This window comes from Colobus angolensis, unplaced genomic scaffold (genome assembly GCF_000951035.1).
Source record: "Colobus angolensis palliatus isolate OR3802 unplaced genomic scaffold, Cang.pa_1.0 Scaffold344, whole genome shotgun sequence".
In the NCBI taxonomy this organism is placed as follows: Eukaryota; Metazoa; Chordata; class Mammalia; order Primates; family Cercopithecidae; genus Colobus; species Colobus angolensis.
The window spans coordinates 1,826,674-1,849,792 of record NW_012116755.1 but is presented as its reverse complement, the minus strand read 5'-3'; the positions used below and the strand labels follow the sequence as shown (position 1 = coordinate 1,849,792).

General features: G+C 41.6%; 1 protein-coding gene across 2 annotated transcripts in view; it reads right to left on the bottom strand.

Moving 5' to 3' along the window:
- Window positions 1–21,927, bottom strand: part of LARS2 (leucyl-tRNA synthetase 2, mitochondrial) — a 162,387-nt gene extending 140,460 nt beyond the window's left edge. Inside the window, exons 1-5 of one of the 2 annotated variants that reach the window (XM_011952654.1) lie at window positions 21,753–21,814; window positions 21,314–21,389; window positions 19,305–19,370; window positions 16,269–16,523; window positions 10,589–10,717 (exon numbers count right to left, since the gene is read on the bottom strand). In XM_011952654.1, coding sequence (XP_011808044.1) covers window positions 10,589–10,717; window positions 16,269–16,502 — 363 coding nt within the window. In that variant the 5' untranslated portion in view covers window positions 16,503–16,523; window positions 19,305–19,370; window positions 21,314–21,389; window positions 21,753–21,814. Of the gene's footprint in view, window positions 1–10,588; window positions 10,718–16,268; window positions 16,524–19,304; window positions 19,371–21,313; window positions 21,390–21,752 lie in introns of both variants that reach the window. The other variant, XM_011952653.1, reaches the window with a different exon arrangement.
- Between the last annotated feature and the right edge of the window lie 1,192 nt (window positions 21,928–23,119).

The following is a 23,119-nucleotide window of genomic DNA, read 5'->3' as shown; positions in this document are numbered from 1 at the left end:
CTGAGCAAATAAAGCTGGCACGTGGAGAGAAGCAGAAACAGGAAATGGAGAGAGACTGGGGAAATTGGTGTACTTCAAGGACCTAGTGCCAATACGCAGTGGGCCCACCTCCTACCTTCCCTGGGGATCAGTGAGTTTCACCATCTGAAAAAAAAAAAAAAAAAAAAAAAAAGGCTCCCTTTTTGCTTAAGCTGGTCTAAGCTGGGTTTTTAGTCCATGGTAGACAAGAATCATAAATAAAACACTGTTTAGGCTACAATTTTCTGCAATTCTTTCTCTTTTTCTTTTTAAATTTCAAGAGCAAAAAAAAAAAAAAAAGAAAGAATCCATTGCTGGGAATATGAGCAGTATTACTAGAAAGTTCTGCAATACTTCCAAGGACAACACCTGAGCAGCTTCCAGCTGTGCTTTAAATTCTCCTAGGGCTGTATCACTGGCAGAATAATGTAACTGTTGTGTAACTGTTCCACAAGAAAGGGGAGAAACTTAATTACCACTTGGTTTCTTTGTCAGAACTGCCAAAATGGCACCAATTCAATGTTTCTGCCTATTAACATTCTGTTAGGAGCCGTCCATATTTTTAAATAAAGGCAATACAGAGACTGTCACAAAAACCAGCCTGGATTTACATAATATACTTATTCATTTCTATTTTTGTTTTCAGATAGAATTAACATGGAAAGATATTCTTAGCTTACATGTTATCTAAGCTGTCTATGAAAATAAAGTTAGAAAAATCTTAAAGTTTCTTAATATTTCAGATTCTTACCAAAAATTAACAAAAAAACAAATGTTTGCCCTAGAGAGATTAACAGAATCAGATTGTGGGAAGGCCTTTTTGCATCTTGAAGTCAGAATTGTTCTTCCCACCATGAGCCAGAGCATTGGAATTAATGTCTCTGTGAGCCAAATTTCCACAAAATTGGAAAGCGTCTCTGTTTCTATACCCTGGGTTTCCCAGAGCCCAGTGACCAAACGCAAAGCTCACTTTTGTTCTATAAGATGATTCACCACTGTCAAGGGGGAAACAAAGTGAAGACCTACAACAGGATTATAAAATACCAAAGCTTGTCTCTTCCCCCACAGAGAGCAGCTTCTATTTTTTGGTCAAGTTGTTGTGGCCTATTTACGTGAAAGACAATGGGTCAGGTGCTTCCTTTGCAAGCCTTGTACATGTCTCGTGCAATGTTCGGATCAAATACCTCTAGATACATGGTGTACTTTCTTGCCCTTGATTTCTCTATGGCCAAGACTGCCAATTCACTGGGAAGAACTCCAAACTCTCCTTTTAGGTTTTAAAATTTCAATTCCTTTCTTTCTATTACTGTAACTTATTTTAATCCATCCGCAGTTGAAAAAGTAACTGAACTGAACTGAACTGAACTTACAGCTCACATGTGCTAAGTAGGCAATTTCCCTAAAAAATAAATAAATAAATAAATTGTTGGCATCTCTATTTATATGCTTGAGCCCACCTGAACCCTCTCAACTTTCTAGAAGTTAACTTCTTGGACATGAGTGCATTCTGCAGCTTCAGAACATTTTTTCCACATATTTTATTTTTAAAAACATCTACTGAAAATATACTTTGAAATATATATCATGTCAATTTGGAAAGATAGGAATGTGACATCACAGAGGGTGGCAGAAGACTGCTAATGATAATTTTGAAATAAGAAATGTAATACTACTCAGAGATGGAATCAAGAAAAAGTACCAGTAGCTATAACTTGGAAATCCACAAAATAAACTTCCGAAGTCTGAGAAAACATCATTTCCACCTGGTTCGTATAACAAATACTCTACGTATTTAAAGTTGAGTGGGAAGCCAAGGAAACAAGTGAATCTACCTAGCAATTTGGAAGGGCAGGACATTACCACAATCTCTGGACTGCAGAGACAAAGTAAGAAAGCAGGGTTAATAAAGCCCAAAGGCTGATCTCAGCTGCAGAAGCTCAAACAGGCTGGACTGCCCAGATGGAACTAGATTAGCGAAGACCAAACCAGGGCAGAGAGAGAGAGAGAGATAAAGAGGGAGAAATTTTCTGGCCTCTCCCTTTCTCCTGTCCTCCAATGTTACTAGGATTTCCTATTGTTGAAAACCAGGAGGGGGCCAGCTTGGGAACCTGACCTGCAGGAGTCAGCCCTTCTGCCATACAAAAAAGCAAAGGATGGATCTAACAGCAAACTGGTCAAGGACCAGCACAAGAACACTAACAGGACTGCATAACCTGCCTCACTTTGAGATCAGAGAGAAGTGGGGGCCAGCTGTTACCATGGAAGACCAGGAGTTACTGATGACAAAAAAACCAAGGGGTTAGAGCCCTGGCCAGGGGGCGAGGCCTGGCAATCACATGGCCATGGCACACCCTGGCGGGGCCTTCTGCCCTCCCCTGCCCTGCTCCAGGGTGAGCCTTGTGTCTCGGAGTTGGCAGGCAGGATGGACGGCAAGCAAACTAGAAGGAGTAGAAGAAAGGGATGCAGGAGAAAACACAGTTCCATATAACATACAGAGAAGGCTCTAAAGGCATATAACCTGGAAAATGCCAGAGGTTATTGCCTGGTGTGAGGGCCTGATGCAGAAATGGGTGCCCAAAGGGGACTACAGCCTTATCTATGTTGTATTTCTTTTTCTTATAGGGGGAATATGGAAATTTATGTACAATTTTAAAATATATTTTTTAAAAGAAGGAATTATTTTAAAGAGGCAAGAGACAGTTGTCATCCGACACAAGAAGTAAGACTCAGTAGAGTTTGGAGATGGAAGAGAAGGAAGCCCAGGCAGCTGGTCATCTGCCTTCCCAGTAGAGAGGGAAGTAATGTAACTGTTACTATGAAAGGGCCAACCAGTTCCCTAGGGATTACCAGATTTCTCTCCCTTTCATCAAAACAAAATTTTTTATTTGAAACCAATTCAGCTTCTAATTGAGAGCAACCATGGTTACTGCTTCTCCAAAAACTGCTATTTTTAGGGTGTCGTGGTGTCTTTGGAGTATATTCAACACTTCTTATTTCCAAGAAATGAGAAACACAATATTTAATTTTGTTTAGCAAGTGTAATAACTCACCATTATTACAGATTGGGGATAAAAATCCAGTGAATACTTCAGATTATAAAAACCAAATGACAGTACCTAGGCCCAAAGCAGCAGACCTCCTCTGGGAACATGGAGGGATGTGTCAGGCAGATAAATCAGCCAGTTTCCAATCAAGGCACTGGACCAGCAGTTCATTCTCTCCTTGGAAGGACATCTGAGACAATATGCCCTGGAAATTCACTATCTACTTTCAGATGCTACAGAGATTTGCAAATTTGAAAACTAAATGCCATGCTATGCACTCTCCGGGCACTTCATAAACACTTGTTGACTGACTGGCAAACTGAAAACTGATGGAATGTACATTATCGTTTACTAGCTAAGAACTTCCCTTGCTTCTTGATATTTGTGGATAATTACATTATGATTATGCAGCTGCCAGACACATAGCCTCAATTTTCTTCCTCCTCCACAGTGAATAACAAAAAGGCCCAAGCAGAAAACTCCTCTACTTGGGCAATGCCTGGTGGCTTTTTGCCTGAGACAAATTAGTCCAAGCCCAACTCTGTGAGGGGGACTTGGCACCTTGATGCTTTTATCACCCGGCTTCTGGACCAGAAGGTGCTGGGGAGACCAGCCGAGGTGGGAGGTGGGGAATTTTATTTTCCAACCATCTGTGCATACAACATATGAAAACACAACAAAATCACCATATGGAGCTAAGTTTTAAATATGTCATCAGGCATTCTATGAGTTTAAGAAGAAACCCATTGGCAGTACAGCCTTTTCTGATTACTGGAAGAGAATAATTTATCTCTGGCTTCAAATGGCCCCTGCTCAAACATCCAAACCTCAGGACTCTCTTTTTATTGCTACTATTAATTGGGTTACACTTGAAAATTGCGTATTGTTTTTAGAGGGTTTTCTCAGTGATCATCTCATATGCACAAACCTCACAACAAATCCATGATGTGGGTGGGGCAGACACCATCACTGCTTTGACGAACCCCCTGCTTCCTAATTGATTCATCACCCCCAAACCACCTGCCCCTCCACGTACACAGTCCACATCTAATCTGTGTGTGTCTGCTCAGCCACTTGTGACCTTTAGCATTCTTCTCATTTCAATGGATATATTTTTGAACCCAGAGAACCACGTCCATTTGGCTCTGTGGAGCATCCGATCCCATTCATCTAAGTGCCAAATCTGGGAGAGCACTTGCATCAGAACTACCTGAAATACACATCAGAACTCCCTGAAATGCTTATTTAAATACCAATTCCTGAGCCTCACCCTGGACTATACCGCAACCTGCCTTTTTAGCAAACTCCTCAGGGGATCATTACGCAGCCTAAGGTTTAAGAATCACGGACACACAGAGAAATGTTTACAGAGCATAAATGGTTGGATGCTAAACTTGATGGCAACAACTTCATGCTCTGGGCAATGTTTCTCAAATTCCACAGGCTCCAGTTGAGAGGTCTGCTAGTCTCCCTGATGGTTTCTAAATGTATACTTTTACATCAATAATTTTTAAAAAGATTACCCAAGAGAAGAATATTCTGGATCATCTAGATCACCTTAGGTGGGGGTCACTGGAGCTGCTCACAAACATTTTGATCCTCCTCACCATCCTGGCACATGGTGGGAATATTCTTTACCCTCTTTGAGGTTGGATGTGGCCATGTCAATGGAATTGAGTTGAGTCCAAGTGGAAGATTTAAGAACCAGTGGGGATTCACTATACCCCCTTCTCCCAGTCACAGAGATGGGGAGGCACTCACTGAGGTAAGAACAGCCATCATCCAGGTCCTGACTACCTTGAACTGAGCCCTCCTGCTAGGCATGTAGCAAAAGCAAGAAATGAAATGTTGTTGTTTTAAGCCACTGAGATTTGGGGATTTTTTATTACAGCAGCATGGTCTAATTTTTCCTGATAGATAAACCTGATCACCAAGAACTAGCACATGAATTGGGTGTCTGGGGTTGCCTTTGTATTTATAATCATCTAAATGTCAAGTAATCATCTAGAATGACAGTTTAACTTTTAATTCAATATTTACCAATCTTGAGCCCAAGGATTTTGTCACTGGGATTCGTGAGTTCTAAAGTTTGAGAAACATTATTCTGGGCTATAGATGCACAATGAACACTTAGTTCAGACTTAAATAAAGGAGTTGTATGCTTTTAAACACATCCATTGAATCAATCAACTCACAAACAGTTGAGGCTTATCAGATTATAAACTCCTTGGGAACAAAGGACCTTATAGGCTGTAGACCTAAAAACATATTAGTTACATTTGACCATTAAAAACTTGACATGATGATTGGGTGTGGTGGCTCATGCCTGTAATCCTAGCACTTTGGGAGGTCAAGATGGGAAGACTGCTTGAGGCCAGGAGTTTGAGACCAGCCTGGTCCACATAGCGAGACCCCATCTTGTATAAAGAAAAAAAAAAAAAAACTTCACCTGCTAATACAAAAGAAGTTAGAAAGACCTTCCCTGCCACTGAGAAGCTTATATTATTGGGCAGATAAAACAACATGTGGATGACATATAGACTTCCCTAGTTTGTGGTTCTGAGTATAAGCGCTAAGTTATTTCGTGACAAATGTGAACTGGAGAATTGAGGGATGGGTTTATGGTAGATGTAAGAATTTAAATGGACTTTGAAAAATAGCAAGGACTGGCTGGGCACAGTGGCTCACACCTGTAATCTCAGCATTTTGAGAGGCCGAGGCAAGTGGATCACCTGAGGTCAGGAGTTCTAGACCAGCCTGGCCAACATGGTGAAACCCTGTCTCTACTAAAAATATAAAAATTAGCCAGGTGTGGTGGCATGTACCTGTAATCTCAGCTATTCAAGAAGCTGAGGCAGAAGAATCATTTGAACCTGGGAAGCAGAGATAATGCTATTCTTAGAACTATTTCATATATCTCCATTCAAGAATAAAGCTGGTGCTCAATGATTATTTACTGACTGAATTAATCAATACATGTGGCAGACCCTGTTTGGCAGTCCAAGATTAGATATTCCTTCCCTGCTTAGAGTGAGGATCGTTAAACTTGACTTGAGTCCAAGTCTATTCAACCTCAGGGACCAAGCCTGACATTAGGCAGGAAAGATTTTAAAATGACAAGGAAGCTCAACAGACTTTCTTTCACATTACTGACAATGAAACAAAGATTTCTGTTTCTCTTTTGACACACCACTTAAAAATGGCCAGACAAGTTTTCACCAGATTTGGTGGTTGTATCCGAGATGCTGTGACTTAAATATGAATTACAAAAATTAATAAGAAATTAATTTCAGGAAAACTTAGAGAACACCCTGAAAAGAGGGCTTGTCATCTTAAACACAGCAACCGAAACTGTGAAACAAAAAGACAACCTTAGGTATCTGCTGACCACACAGACTAAGAAACCATCAACCAAATAACAAATAGTGGTTTCAACCATAAGAAGCAAATCAAGCCACAGGATGGATATTATGAATTGCAGGATTCATTTATTAAATGGTGACAAATCACCTTCCTAAGCAGCTCTGAGGAATCCGATCAGTATAAATAATAATTACAGCTATCACTTATGGGATTATTATGTGCCAGTACAAGCACTAGCTCATCTAATCCTTATAACCCTGTGAGGAATAAAGTATTGTTATCCCTATGTTAAAGATTAAGAAAGTGGGATACAGAGACATTAAATGACTCTGCAGAGTCACTTGGCTAGAAACTGGTAGGTTCAAATCCAGGTTGTTCAATTTCTGGGTCTAGCCTGACCTTAGGCTTCAGATATGGTAGGAGGACTCCTTGTCTTTTGGGTCTGAGCTGCCTGCAAGGGTACCCGTTCCTCTGGGCCTGGGGCTCTGCCTTGAGCCTCCTCTGTAATATCTCATCCCATCCAAGGAAATTAGAATCCCACCTACAACCCCCTCAACCACCTGTTTTGCTAACAGGTTTCCCTGCACCCTATCATAAATGTACAGTTTTGCTGTAAAAGCTTAACTGTCCCAAGGCAGGCGGATCACCTGAGGTCAGGAGTTTGAGACCAGCCTGACCAACGTGATGAAACCCCGCCTCTACTAAAATACAAAAATTAGCTGAGTGTGGTGACGGGTGCCCGTAATCTCAGCTACTTGCGAGGCTGAGGCAGGAGAATTGCTTGAACCCAGGAGACAGAGGTTGCAGTGAGACGAGATCATACCATTGCACTCCAGCCTGGGCAACAAGAGCGAAGCTCCACCTCCAAAAAAAAAAAAAAACAACTTAACTGTCAGCAATTTGCCTGCACTCACTAATTGTCCGAAATAAGTTGGCATAAGTTAAAAAAAAAATTCAGACAAATCTAGTTAAAGAATCACAACTAGATTCTTTATCCCAGTGAGATAAAGAATTGTACTTTAGCCGGGCATGGTGGCTTACGCCTGTAATCCCAGCACTTTGGGAGGCTGAGGCGGGTGGGTCACGAGGTCAGGAGATCAAGACCATCCTGGCTAACAGGGTGAAACCCCGTCTCTACTAAAAATACAAAAAATTAGCCGGGCATGGTGGCGGGCAACTGTAGTCCCAGCTACTCGGGAGGCTGAGGTAGGAGAATGGCGTGAACCCGGGAGGCAGAGCTTGCAGTGAGCAGAGATCGCACCACTGCACTCCAGCCTGGGTGACAGAGCGAGACTCCGTCTCAAAAAAAATACATAAAATAAAAAAAAGAATTGTACTTTAGGCAAAGAATCAATTCATTCTGTCCCACCTCTTTCTTTTTCCTTTTTTTTTTTTCTTCTGGAGGTGGAGTTTCACTCTTTTTGCCCAGGCTGGAGTGCAATGGTACAATCTTGGCTTACCACAACCTCTGCCTCCCAGGTTCAAGCGATTCTCCTGCCTCAGCCTCCCGAGTAGCTCAGATTACAAGCACAGGCCACCATACCAGGCTAATTTTGTATTTTCAGTAGAGATGGGCTTTCCCCATGTTGGTCAGGCTGGTCTCGAACTCCTGACCTCAGGTGATCTGCCCACCTTGGCATCCCAAATTACTGGGATTACAGGCATGAGCCACCACACCCGGCCTGTCCCACCTCTTTCTAATAAACGGAGCAGAAATAATGAAAAGCAGTATCTGGGAAAAATAACATCTGATAAAAACCAGAGAGACAAACACCCTCAGCCACCTTAAAGTGGAACACAAATCTCTGAATTTGGTAATATAAAGTTATTGAACTCTTCAAGTGACAAAGACATTACAACGTGACCCTCTTTTAGGAATACTTCTTGCAGCCAATGTCAGCTCAGCATAAAATTTCAAACCAGTTATGACAATGGATGCACTTACCTTGCTAAAAGAAAATATAAAGAACTGAGAGGCAGCAGATATCATTTCTATAGGCCCTGACAAGTTCACAGTAGCAATGGCCACTGGGGTTCCAGTAAATGTTTCATTAACAATTGGCTCTCTGGAGGAAAAGGCCATGATTTGTAGGTTTGCTGATTGCCATGGTGTAAATACTCCCTCAGTGGCAGATTTCAAGCTACCAAGGTGACTAACAAACACAACACTGGGCAGAGATATACATAGTTGGCTCTCAGGAGCTGGTGTGAGCAGGTTCCTGCCCACTGCTGGCAATTGCTAATACTTATTGGATACATACTGTGTGCTGGCTATCTAAGTGTTTCATAGTCACCCTCTTTGAATCCTTGTAACAGGCCAATGGGGCAGGTACTATTTTATCCCTATCTTATAGATCAGAGGAAACAAGGTGTTGAAGAGGTTAATTAATTAACTACTCAAAGGCCACACAGCTTGTAAGTGTTAAAAGCCGGCATTTGAATCCTAGCAGTCTGGTTCAATGGGCCATGCTCTCAGCCCTTCTTCAATACTGCCAATTTCGTAGGTGGTTAAAGAAGACATTAGGATTATCCAACACCCATCTTAAAGATGATGTGTTGCTGAAGATTGCTAGTAAAGATTAGGCTCTGGGCTAGGTGCAGTAGCTCACATCTATAATCCTAGCACCTTAGGAGGCTGAGGTGGGTGGACTGCTTGAGCCCAGAAGTTCAATACATGCCTGGACAACATGGTGAAACCCTGTCTCTACAAAAAATACAAAAAATTAGCTGAGCATGGTGGCGCATACCTATAGTCCCAGCTACTTTGGAGACAGAGTCAGAAGTTGAGCCTGGGAGGTCAAGGCTGCAGTGAACTGTGATTGCAACCATAGCACTCCAGCCGGGGTGACAAAATGAGACCCTGTCTCAAAAATTTTTTTAAAAAAGCAGGCAATGGGGTAAAGAGGAATGGCTCACATCAGCCAAGGAAGGGTGTTTGTCCTCCTCTCTCACAATAAATTTCACCTCATCTTTCCAGGCCCATATCAGGATTTTTTGTTTTTTTTTTAAAATAGGGTCTCACTCTGTTGCCCAGGCTGGAGTGTAGGGGCACAATTACAACTCACTGTAGCCTTGACCTCCCAGGTTCAAGTGATTCTCCCACCTCAGCCTCCTGAGTAGCTGGGACTACAGGTGTGTGCCACCACACTGGGCTAACTTTTGTATTCTTTGTGGAGATGGGGTTTCGCTACATTGCCCAGGTTGGTCTTAAACTCCTGGGCTCAAGTAATCCTCCTGCCTGGGCCTCCCAAAGCACTGGAATTACAGGCATGAGCCAGGTGCCTGGCCCAGATGTTCCTTCTTTAGTAGCGCTTTCCCCAACTCCCCAGAGTTGTTACTCCCCATATACCTTTTCTTAAAAAAATTATTTTTTTGCATTAGAAAATAAATCCATCCTCTGCCAGGCACAGTGGCTCATGCCTGTAGTCACAGCACTTTGGGAGGCTGAGGTGGGCGGATCACAAGGTCAGGAGATTAAGACCATCCTGGCTAACATGGTGAAACCCCGTGTCTACTAAAACTACAAAAAATTAGCCGGGTGTGGTGGCGGGCACCTGTAGTCCCAGCTACTTGGGAGGCTGAAGCAGGAGAATGGCGTGAACCCGGAAGGCAGAGGTTGCAGTGAGCTGAGACTGTACCACTGCATTCCAGCCTGGGTGACAGAGAGAGACTCCATCTCAAAAAAAAAAAAAAAAAAAAAAAAAAAAAAAAAAATGAAAAGAAATACACGCTCAAAGAATATGGAAAATAACAAATAGAATGGAAAGAAATATCTTGCAGTCTCACCTGCCACTCATGGCACTGATATGTATTTGTACTATTGACCTCAGTTCCTTATACAATGATTCTCTACTCATGGGTGAGCATCTCCTGGGAAGATTATCAGTGTTATCCAAATTTGTATCAACCTTTCATCCCATTCCCACCTGATCTCCACCCTAGCACAACACTCAACTCATAGCTGCCCCCCAATTAACCTAGATGCTTTATTATAGTATCTTCTAATTCATAAAAGGAAACACTGAGCTTTTCATGTCCATCTTCAAAGCTGTCCTAATCTTAACTAAAAAGTTGGTTTTCTTCATTTGTCTCGAACACATATTACTATATGCTGACCCTGCGTGGGGCAGACAAGGGCTGCTCCAGCAGGCACCTGTTCTTACCTGCATCCCTCTCATCTTCTGGAACCGTGCTATGGTGTCGCTGATGGTGTAGACACGCACATGGCCCATGTGCAGCTTACCAGAAGGATAAGGGAACATGGAAAGCACATAATATTTTGGCTTTGATTTCTAGGAAAGAACAACAATGAGTATTTATTAAGCATTTTCTGGGAACTCCACATGTATACATAACATTTTGGCATTTTACGCAAAGTAGTAATTTAACCTTTTAAAAGTTTCCTTTTAAAAAGACTGTTTCCAGAATGTAAATCAATTAAAATGTCAAAAAGCAAAATTCAAAGCCCTGGTTCAAGTTAACAAATGTCCAAAATAATGCCAAACAACCTCTAAGTGTTAATTACCCATACATCTTATTTTTTTTTCTCTTTTAAGAACTTTTTTTTTTTTTTTAAAGGAATGAATTAACAGTATTTGCAGTGACCTGGGTGAGATTGGAGACTATTATTCCAAGTGAAGTAACTCAGGAATGGAAAACCAAACATCATATGTTCTCACTGATATGTGTGAGCTAAGCTATGAGGATGCAAAGGCATAAGAATGATACAATGGACTTTGTGGATCTGGGGGGAAGGGTGGAAGGGGGCGAGGGATAAAAGACTACAAATAGGGTACAGTCTATACTGCTCGGGTGACGGGTGCACCAAAATGTCATAAATCACCACTAAAGAACTTACTCATGTAACCAAATACCACCTGTACCCCAATACCCTATGGGGAAAAAAAAAGAAAGAAAGAAAAGCGGTCCCAATGCAGACCCCAAGAGAGGGTTCTTGGATCTCGTGCAAGAAAGAATTCAGCGCAAGTCTGTAGAGGAAAGTGAAAGCAGGATTATTAGGAACGTAAAGGAATAAAAGAATGGCTACTCCATTAAAAATAAAACAAAACAATACTTCTCTTTTAAGACAGCTTCCATCTAGGTCCTTAAAGAACTGTCTGTTTTTCCGAAGGAAGCTCTAACACATACATATATCCATGTAATTCAAAGAAGCAATAGTTGAATCACATAGATGTAACATCTCTACAAATGGAGTCTCTTCCTAAATTCTCTATAGCTGCATTCTGATGTAGGTTTAGAAGTAACAACAGGATCCTAAGCTACCAATTTGGGTCCTGAGTTTCCCCATTGTATTGACAGCCTATCTTTCAACAAAAATGTTGAAATGGGAAGGTAATGAGAAGATCTTTTTAACAAAGGAGAAGGTTGTTGTTCTCCAGGGATGATAAATAAGCAGCCTCAGACCAGGGTTATGTAACTCTCCAGCTTCCAAAGAAGCAGTTTCATCATGGGAAACACAGAAAACTGTACATGTATCTGAACAGAAGGAACACAGGCCAGTGAGTCCTTATTAGATCACTGACTTCTGGCGTCTTAATTCTTCCCCTGGTAAAATGATGAATGCTGTCATGAGTGTGCACATGAATGGGTAAGGCAAACAAAGATGGTAGTCCTTGAATGGACTCCTACTGGGGGGACCTACTGTTCAAGGGTAAGGACTGTGCTTTAGTCACCTCCTTCTCCACACCTGCCCCCAGTGTCAGCAGGAGTTTCATAAAATGTTGGATAAATGTTCGTTGGCCTTCGTGCTCCAAAAGCCTAATAACTGGCCCCTATGGAGCACTTTTTATCCAGCAAACTTCACAAATCCTACCCAAGTAATAGGAGGGTTCCCCACACCCAAGTTTAAATCATCTCATGACGGGGTCAGGGGTGGAGGGGCTGGGGAGAAAGGAAGAGCAACAGGTAACTGGGTGACTGATTCTGTTTGGTCACTGAGGGTCAGAATTTCTGCTTTTGTTTTATTTATTCCTGCCTTCTGTTTTTTTCTTCCTGGCCTTATTCCCTTCCTAGAACTTTACTCAAGTTCTTTAACAATTTGCTTCCCCCGAAGTAATGCAAACAAACACAAAACAGAATATTCATAACCCTTCTTTTGTGTACATATGTGGGAGGGGGTTTTTAAATATTGTTTGCTGAGTGTTCGCATGACTAATAATGCACATAAACCAAATATAATCAGTAGAGCAGAAGAAACCAGAAATCAGATTCTTGCCAAGGAGTTCTTAAACTTCCTTCAGCAAAGAAGTTAAAGAAACCTTTAACGGAACCATTAGCAAGTGGCAAAAAAAAACCCCACAAAAACTAGAATAGAACTTTTCTTTGTGCTGCCCATCCTCTAGAAATTACCAAGGAGTGTTAAGCTGCCTGAAGGAAGAGATGGGAAAAAAAGAACAATTAAGAAATCTGGATCATACACAAATTAGAAAATCAACTGGAACTGCTGAAATGACAACTACAATGGATTTATACAAACAGGATGGAAAGCAACACATTGGTCACACACTTTAATTAGAAACTGCAGATTTGTAACTCTTAGGAAAATCACAGAAATGTGAGAGAGGACCTGAGATTCATGGTTTGGTGGGAACTCAGGAACTTAATAACTGTCCTTAACAAAGTGCGTGGCAAATAACCCTCTCAGCTTTTGAGCAAGTCCCTCCAAGGAGGTACAAGACCCCATCCTTTTACTTAGTGCAGAATCAGAAGAAAACTATCCACTCAATTCATGCCTTACTCCTTACAATGAATTAGGCATATGGCTTATTCTTCAGAAATTTTTAGGAATGTGGGAAAATAGCTGTTAAGAGTTCTTTGGGAGCTTAGAAAAACAGTAAAATCCTTGATCTAAGCTGTTTCTAGCTTTTCATTTGAAATTTTCTACATAAAATTACTTTTATTATACTGTTTGTTATATATTTAATTTAACAATCCTGCCCCAAACATTTTCCACCTGTAATTTCTTCACTAACATCTCTTTTTTTACATTTGTTCAATAAAGATTAAATTAATAGCAAAATCAAATGAATAATTATATACTAGCTAAGCCAAAATCCAAATCTGAGTTCATAAAAGATACATAGAAAAGTATTGTTTTCTTAAGTCTTTAATATGCATGAAGATTTTTGTTTATTGCAGAAAAGGTATTCAGCTCATTGCCTGTCTCTGCCTTTTGCTTTTCTGCATGAATTAAGTCATTTTCCTCTGTGACAATGAAATGAGTTCTATCATCTGGGGGTGGAAAAGAGAGAAGGAATGATGGGAGTTTCTGTTATAATTGAGCAAGAATCTGATTGAAAGGGAAATTTTCATAATTATATAAAAGTGTAAGAATTTAAGCCTTTAAAAGAGATTCCGATTTTAAGTGATGGGGAAAGGATGGCTTTTATAAGTAGGTCCTATTATTTTTGTCAGGTTCTGACTTTAGAAGAAAGCTGACTTCTGCCTCTTTATAGATCACACTCTGGAGCTGTGGCTGAGTCTAGAGAATGACAGAGTAAAAGGAGCACCTCAATAGAAGTCCGGAGCCCTAGCTCTGGTCCTAGCTTTGTCACCAGCTGTGATGCCTTGGGCAAATTCCTTTGCCTTTTGGGATCAGTTTGCTATCTGTAAATCAAAGGTGAGACAAAAGAAGGTTTCTGGGTAAAAAAGCATGAGCTCAGGAATCAAACACACACTTGATTTTGAATCCTGGCTCTGCCATGTCTTGGCAAATTGCCTAAACCTCTTTCTGAGCCTCAGTTTTCTTACTCTAAAAATGAGGATAATAATACCTACCCGCTGAGTTGTTTCAGGATTAAATGAGATAATCAACTGAAAGACAGTACCTGGCACATGGTTAAATGCTCATTAAATGAAAATTATTTTTTAAATAATAATTATATTGATGACAAGACATTCCATTTTGAAAAACTTATTTGAGTGGATTTCAAGTGAATCTAATACCAGAGTGAGATCAATTATAAATGCTTCAAAATCCACGAGCATTCCGTCAGTCTCAGTTCCTGATAGACACACCATGTTCTGATCTTCGTGTATCTTTTATTTATGTACCACTTTCGTTTGTAAAATGCATTCAGTCACAGATTTTCTCATTTGATTTTCAAAACAATTCTGTGAGATAAACAATGTAAGGAGCCCCAGAATCCAAAATGTTAAATGATGTGGCCTGCATCACGCAGGTTTCCTGGGGCAGAGCCAGCACTGCAGCCCAGGCTCTGGCTCACTCACTGAATGGTCGCTCTGCTTTGCCATTCCTTGATTCAAACCCTGATAAGGGGCTGCCAGGGGATCACACACAATGCCCCTTATGCTATCTCCCCAATTACTAAAACAATTTCTTTTGATTCATTTAACATTTTAAAAAACTGTATGCTTAAGGATGAGATGTCACAAAATCAATAAGCTACAACGTCAAAACGTTTGGAAGTCAATAAATGATCATCTAAACCAAAAGGGGAAAGAAAGGTAATTTTACTGTCCTCACTCAGAATTAAACTGCTCCTTAAGAGTTTGTTTTCAGAATCTATTACGTTACATTAGTCTGATGATGTTGACACAAGGGCTTTTCACTTCTTAATGAGGTAAAAGTCAAACTTTCATTGTAAAATTATGCATTACATTTAAACTTTCCTTTTTTGTCCATTTCATTTTACTTGTTATACACTACATCTTTCTCAATAGCAATTTTTCTTTCTAACCATTGCTCAAAACCATCTTTCAGTTTAACACAAATAGCTCCCCTCCCCTCACTCATTTTTCATAACCACCAATCTTATAGAAAGAATGAATGTGATGACACAATCAGGAGATGGGGAAAAGGCAAGTTTAGAGAGGTGTGGTCTTGTGCAGCTGCACTTATTCAGCTGCTTGCCTTGGGCCTAATCTCTTTATTAAACATAGAAGTTTAAGTTATTTGATTATAACTACTACAAAGAGATGATCAGAATTTAAGAGTAAAACTCCAATCAGATTCAAACATTTCATGCAACAAATCACATCTCCCACCTGTCATTTTGACCAATATCAAGAGGTAAGGGTTAACACGTTCCAGACTGATTCCTAGCAGGCTGGCCTCCCAGAAAAGGAACAGAGAGCACTCCATGGAAACTGGCTGCAGCCAAGTATTATACTTCCACCATTAATTCAGGTAGAGTGCCGAGCTGGTGCACCTGGTGCAGAAGCCAAGGGTCCACTAACACGTGTAGCTGCTACCTCAAGTTTAGACCCTACCCCAGATCACAACAGTGGAAGGGCTGATATCCCCCAAACTATGATGCTGAGGCTGCAGAACAAAGTTGGAGGCTAAGGTCATGCCAGGGAAGGGGCAGTTACTTCTCAGAACATGCAGCCAGCGAGGAGCCCAGGTGCCTCTCCTGGAGTCTCAGATATGACCTTGCCAGAAATCTGTGTGCTGCCCCAGCATGCAATGGACCACAAAGGACCCATCATCTGGTAGAGCTCCTATTTTGATGAGCTTCCCCTAGTAAATGTTGCTCTAGAACATCTGGTTTGCTGCTGTCTGCCATATACCTCGTGCACAATATTACTGTGTGTGCATCCACCACACTGGAAACTCTTGTAAGCAATATCCTTGTATCACCTCATTTATGCCTCCCAAACCATTTACCCCTCCCAATAGTGCAGGTGGGCACTATTATGATCACTCTCCATTTCAGATAAGAGAATTGAAGCACAGAGAAATTCAACAATTTAGTTCAAGGTCACATATTTAGTATCTTATTTGAACCAGGTAGTCTAACCCCAGGGTCCAAACCTTCAGCCCCTCTTCTCTACCCTCTTAGAATCTCTCAGAATACTCACATCAGCTTCTGAAATTTTGGAGGCCTGTTCTTTTAATCGCTGATGCCACCATTTCTCAACATCCTTTCTTGTCTGCAATGTATACTCTTTTGTCCACTTTCCCGTGGCACTGTAGATACTTCTGGTACATCTGGGAATTACTCTTCTTTCCCACTTGATGACATCTGGCCCACCATTTAGCTGTATTTTCAGAAGAGAGGCATAAAAACCCAATCTCTGCCAAGCAGAAGCCATTCTTCGGAAGGTGAGAAGGCCCTGAAAAAGAGGGCAGAAAGCACATTATAAGCTGCCTCAAAGCCTCCCCAGAGCTTATCTTTCCATTTGTCACAGTCCAGTGTTATGGCCCTGTGCCTTCCCCTTACTCTTTTAATGATTTCTTTCCCTGAAAAGAATACTTTAGCAATTCAATTGAGCTAAACATAAACTTTTTAATAGAAAATATAAAGGGTCAGTGACCCCTAACATCAAAAATGCAAAAATCCTGTAGGAAAAAATGGAGACCATCTGCTGGCCAGCTCCTGCACAACCTTACCAGTTGCATGGAAGGCATGGAGTGCCCTCCCTCCCCTTCCCGCGGGCCAGCCCAGGGACTCTCCAGCAGGCTTCACTTCCTATGTCTTCGAGCCTCAGAAGAGCTCAAGCACATGTTGGGTTGGCCTTAGGCTCAAATATCAGAAGGGGTCTAAATACAGGCCTCCCAGGAGGGCCAGAAACTGTGAACTACTATTCACAATTTTTATACATATTATGAGTTAAATATACCCTGTAGGCTGAACCTGAAAATAACCACTATTTAGAAGACTGATAATTCATTTAGTTTCTCCTTCATTTACCAAATATTTATTTATTTATTGACTTACTTTTTAGAGACAGGGTCCTGCTCTTTCACTCAGGCTGGAGTGCAGTGACACAATCATACCTCAGTGTAACCTCTGACTCCTGGGCTCAAGTGATCTACCTGCTTTAGCCTACCAAAGTGCTGGGATTAAAGGCATGAGCCACCACCAAATATTTATTGAGTACCACTAGGCCCACACATTGTTCTAAGCACGGGGGATACAGCAGTAAACAAAAACAGAGTCCCTTCTTTCTTTTTTTTGTTTTCTTTTTTGAGACAAAGTCTCGCTCTATTGTCCAGGCTGGAATGCAATGGCATGATCTTGGCTCACTGCAACTCCCGCCTCCTGGGTTCAAGCAATTTTCCTGCCTCAGCCTCCTGAGTAGCTGAGATTATAGGCACGCACAACCATGCCCAGCTAATTTTTGTATTTTTAGGGAGATGGGGTTTCACCATGTTAGCCAGGTTGGTCTCAAACTCCTGACCTCACGATCTGCCCACCTTGGCCTCCCAAAGTGCTAGGATTACAGACGTGAGCCACCCGCACCTAACCCAGAGTCCCTTCTTTCATGGCACTTACATACTAGTAGGGAAGCAGATAAGAAACAAACAGTAAGGGAGGCAGATAAGAAACAAAAATATATAACGTGTAGTCATGGTGAGTGCTATTTTTTGGAATTCAACTCATAGGTTGGGGCCTACCAGGATATCCAGTTGTGACTGAAAATTCAATTTTAATGTTTCATTGGCTTCCTCCACAAGTAAATTCTAGGAATGACCTCATTGAAGAAGTTTCATGTTTCATTGCTATTTAAAGGTTTGAGGTGAGATTTCATCAAATATTTCACAAATATTTAAGATATAAATATTAGACTAAATAGCTTAAACTTTCTCCTTCTCGCATAATAGCATTCAAGAAGTGCTACAGTGAAAAAACAGACGAAAACAGATCTTTTCAAAACAAGACAGAAATAAAGAAACCTGGCCCTCTAAGCTGATGTTCTCTGAGTCTCTCAGAATTATTGCAACTTCCATTAGGATTTGGCCTGTTTCACAAAGGTACTGGAACACAAATGTTGCCAGGAAGGTCAATATGGGCTTGTAACAGTGAGTGTCATGCTCACATAAGATAGCAACATAATGTGGGCATCTTACAAGTTGGTCTGCCAAAGTCACTGACATTCTCACTGCGTTCAACACCTCTTGTTTCTTTAGGGGTAGAATAAAGTATAGACTTTAAAACAAAATCTCCCTTAGGCCGGGGGCAGTGGTTCACATCTGTAATCCCAGCATTCTGGGAGGCTGAGGCAGGTGGATCACCTGAGGTCAGGAGTTTGAGACCAACCTGCCAACATGGCAAAATCCTTTCTCTACTAAAAATACAAAAATTAGCTGGGCATGGTGATGTGCACCTGTAATCCTAGCTACTTGGGTGGCTGAGGAAGAGGAATAACTTGAACCTGGGAGGCAAAGGTTGCAGTGAGCCGAGATCGCACCACTGCACTCTAGAGCCTGGGTGACAAAGTGAGACTCCTTCTCAAAAAAAAAAGAAAAAAGAAAAAAAGAAAACTAAACGCTCTATTAGTTGGGCTTGGCTATTTTAAAGTACACAGATCTGATTACAGGTATTTGATCTGTATGAAATTGGTTAAATGTTAGCAATTCCATAGGACTGACCTAATATACATACATTTTTACACTTAAGGCAACTGCATATATTTTTAGGGCTTAGGTTTCTATAATTAGAACTCCCTAATTATATAGAAGTCATAGATTTTATGGTTCTCTTGCCAAGTCAATACTTTCATACCTTTGCAAGCCAAAGAATGCCATTCAGCAGAGGACACATAGATGGGTGCCTGCCATTTCTCTCCTAGACAGCATCCCCTAAGAACACATAAGGAGTGTTCTGGGCTATCCTCTCAAATAGAAACCAAGGGGCACAACAAAATTATAAAATACAGTGACTTAAACTGCTCTGTCTACACAACAGGAATAAGCTTTCTAAAAATGTTTACATAATACCTGGCTCACTAATGACCTCTGCTTTGCTTAAATAAACAGTGAACTAGAGAATCCTGAAACAGATCTGGGTATTTAAAAGCATTTAAAGTTCATTTTTTAAAAAAAGCAGGAGCAGATTAGATAGTAATAGATTATTCAACAAAGAGGACAAAAACTTAAAATTAGAGCCCCACCTCAAATCATAAGCTGGAGTAAATCCCAGACAGATCAAATAATTTTTTTTATCTTTAGGTCTCGATCTGAAAAGCAGAAATAACAAAAAATAAAATAAATAAGAATTTTTTTTAAGTACCATAAAACAAAATAAAAATACAGATGAGTTTGTTTGTTTTTAGTCAAAGTCTTGCACTGTCGCAATGAGATCATGCAATGGTGTGATCTCGGCTCACGGCAACCTCCGCCTCCCGGGTTTAAGCGATTCTACTGCTTCAGCCTCTCAAGTAGCTGGGATTACAGGTACACGCCACCATGCCCGGCTAAGTTTTTGTATTTTTAGTAGAGATGGCGTTTCACTATGTTGGCCAGGCTGGTCTTGAACTCCTGACCTCGTGATCACTCTGCCTCAGCCTCCCAAAGTGCTGGGATTACAGGCGTGAGCCACCGCGGCTGGACCACAGATGAGTATTTAATAAATCTTAAGAGGGTGCAGGATGTTCTGTCCTGAGTATAAAAACAATGAAATGTATAAAACAATGTATAAAAACAATGAAACAATGAAAAAATTCACAAGGGAAAATATTAATAAATCTGATGCTAAAAATGTAAAATATCTGTATATCAAAACCATTAAGAACAGAATTGGAAAGCAAACAATTAGCTATGAGAAAATGTTCACCAAAACTGCAAAAACAAAAGGTTATTCTACTCCCGAGTTCATGTGTGAGAAAAGAAACACTAAAAATCAAATTTTAAAAATGGGCAAAGGAAAATAACAAAGATGACATATAAATGGTTAATAAAGAGGACATATAAATGGTTAATCTGAAAAAGATAAACTTTACAACGAATCAAATAAATGCAAATTAAAACAATGAAAGTTCAGTTACCAGACTGGCAAAAGAAAAAGAAATATGCATTTTTTAAATAACTGCTGGTAGGAATATAAAGTGATTCCACCTTTTTGGGGGAGTAAACTGATAACCTGTGTTAAGACTTTTTAAGAATAGTTCATATCTTTTGGGGTTAGGAGTCCCCAAGACCCCACTCAAATTCTAATCCCATAAGAGGACACAAAAGAATCAACATATAGTCACTATTCACGGCTGTGATTCATCACTGAACTTCCTAGGGTTCAACCCTATTCCTTTCCCTTACTTCCCAGGCCTTGTTCTTGCCACTCCAAGTACCCCTCCACCAAAGCCCTGATGGACTGCCTCTTATTGACAGTAAGGAGCAGCCACTTTTATTTTTTTATTTTTATTTTTTTTTTTGAGACGGAGTCTCGCTCTGTTGCCCAGGCTGGAGTGCAGTGGCCGGACCTCAGCTCACTGCAAGCTCCGCCTCCCAGGTTCACGCCATTCTCCTGCCTCAGCCTCCCGAGTAGCTGGGACTACAGGCGCCCGCCACCTCGCCCGGCTAGTTTTTTGTATTTTTTAGTAGAGACGGGGTTTCACCGTGTTAGCCAGGATGGTCTCGATCTCCTCACCTCGTGATCCGCCCGTCTCGGCCTCCCAAAGTGCTGGGATTACAGGCTTGAGCCACCGCGCCCAGCCTGGAGCAGCCACTTTATTAAACGGCTGTGAGGATATGACGATGTGAAAGGTGTGGCTCATGTCTTATTATGATCAACTTAGCCCTTTTCTTCCTTAGCTCGGGCTCCTCCAGTTCCGTCCCTAGATGCTTAGAATCTTGTCTAAGAATTCCAAAGAATCCAAAGAATCAATTCCCACTACTCCACCCCTCTTTAGAATCAACCCCGGCCTCAATCTCAGTTGGAGCTGAAGGTTAAGGTTTTTGAGAATAGGAAGCGCCTGAGAACTGGACCAAAAATGAGATCATATATGGACAGAGAAGCCTAGAAGAGTAGGAGGCAGAAAAGGAAACAGAACACAGGGGAGAGGCACACAAGGGCATCTGTGCACAACACTCAAAAGAAAGTGCAAAAATGCACCTGGGAAAATTCATCTTAAAGAAACCAAGTTTTGTGAAAACAAGTATCTTGGATTTTGCAGCTACTAATTACCTGTGACCTCAGGCAGATTTCTTGTCTGGAACCTTATCTTTCTGAGAACCTCGGAGCCCTAACATGTCAAAACGACCTGTGGGTCCCAGAGAGGCAAGGGATGACCTTCAACTGGGTCTAAACCCCTAGTCCAGGGAGCAAAGATCCAAGGATGAACTGGGATAGGGGAGCAGTGGAGAAGGGAGCTTGAGTACAAAACTACGTGTATATGTGCATTTTTCTGGGAAAGAGTCCAGAGCTATCAATGGGGTCGGTGGCTCAAAGATCCTGAAGACCTGCATCTCAGATATTCTCAGTGTGGAAACTGCAACGTTCCAGGACCACCTAACTCAGCCCGCACCTTCCCTTCCTGCCCTCAGCAAGTCAGACTCTCCCGAGCCGGAGGAAGAAGAGACCGGGTCTCGTCTCTCATCTCGCAGTGCCCGGTCCAGGGGTTTACCTGCTCACAGACTCTGGCCTGCGGCTCCTCTATTCCTCGTTTTCCACCTTTAGGCGAGAACTGCCCTGCCGCGCATCATGGGCGCCGCCATGTTGTCAAAACAACAACTTTATAGATAGCGTCCGCCGTCGACACAGACAGAAGGGGGCGGGACCGGGGAAGGAGAGAGAGCAACCCAGTCCTCGACTCCCAGCAGCCCGCCGGGTCTGGCGGGGCGTCTGCGCGTCGGCCTTGGGCTCCGCCCCCCCGGCCTCTGGCACGCCCTTCAACCGCTCTGGCGTCGGCAAAGCACTGGACGTGTGGGGCTCAAATTATTATAATTATAGCAGACGGATGAAAGCCGTTGATTTAGTGGCCTCAGAGTAAACTAGGCGGCAGCTGGTGAAAAGAGCCCTGGAATGTAGCCGAGACCTCAGGGTTCGAATCCTAGCGTAACAACAACTGCCTCCTGGGCTTGGGCAGGTCTTGACCTCTTGGTTCCTGATTGACTGCTTGATTAGTGAGGCACCTTCTTCCACCATATTGCGTAATCCTCTAGCCCTGGGGCGGGGGGTGGAATTACCTGGTCAAGAATAGGTTTGGGATAAGGTACTTTTCTCACCTGGCAAGTGTGCTGGGAGTCAGGAAAGCATGATGCCTTCCCTTTCCTAGAGGAGTTTGTATATCTCATGCCCGCACTGTAACACACCCGGCAAGTGTTCCATGCTTGTAATAAATCAACAAATCAATGAATTGCAAAGAACCAGTGGTGTTAGAGCATAATTTTCAAAAAGGTAAAACCGGTTTAAAGGAGAACTTGAAGAACTCATATATGTGGGCAGTCAAGAATACTGAAATGAATTTGCTAATTGTGCAAAATTGGTTAATATCCTATAGGATGGGAAAAAGTAATGTTTGGGAGCCATTTCTTTCTTACAGGCTTGAAGTCGTATCTCTACCAAACAAAATTCATCACATGATTACAATAGTCCCTCCTATTCTCATGAGACATGTTTCAAGACCTTCAGAGGATGCCTGAAACTGGGGCAGTATTGAACTCTATGTATACTGTTTTTCTTCCCTATGCATACATACCTATGATAAGGTTTAAATTGTAAATTAGACAACAGTAAAATATTAACAAAAACATCCAATAATAAAATAGAACAATTGTAACAATATGCGGTAATAAAAGTTATATGACTGTGGTCTCTCTCAAAATAGCTTATTATACTGTCCTCACCCTTCTTATTGTGATCTGTCAGTCTGATAACCGAGATGGCTACTAAGTTGGGTAGCTATATAGCGTGTGTATGCTGGACAAAGGGATGATTCACAATGGTTCACATCCCAGGCAGGATGTAGCAAGATTTCATCACACTACTCAG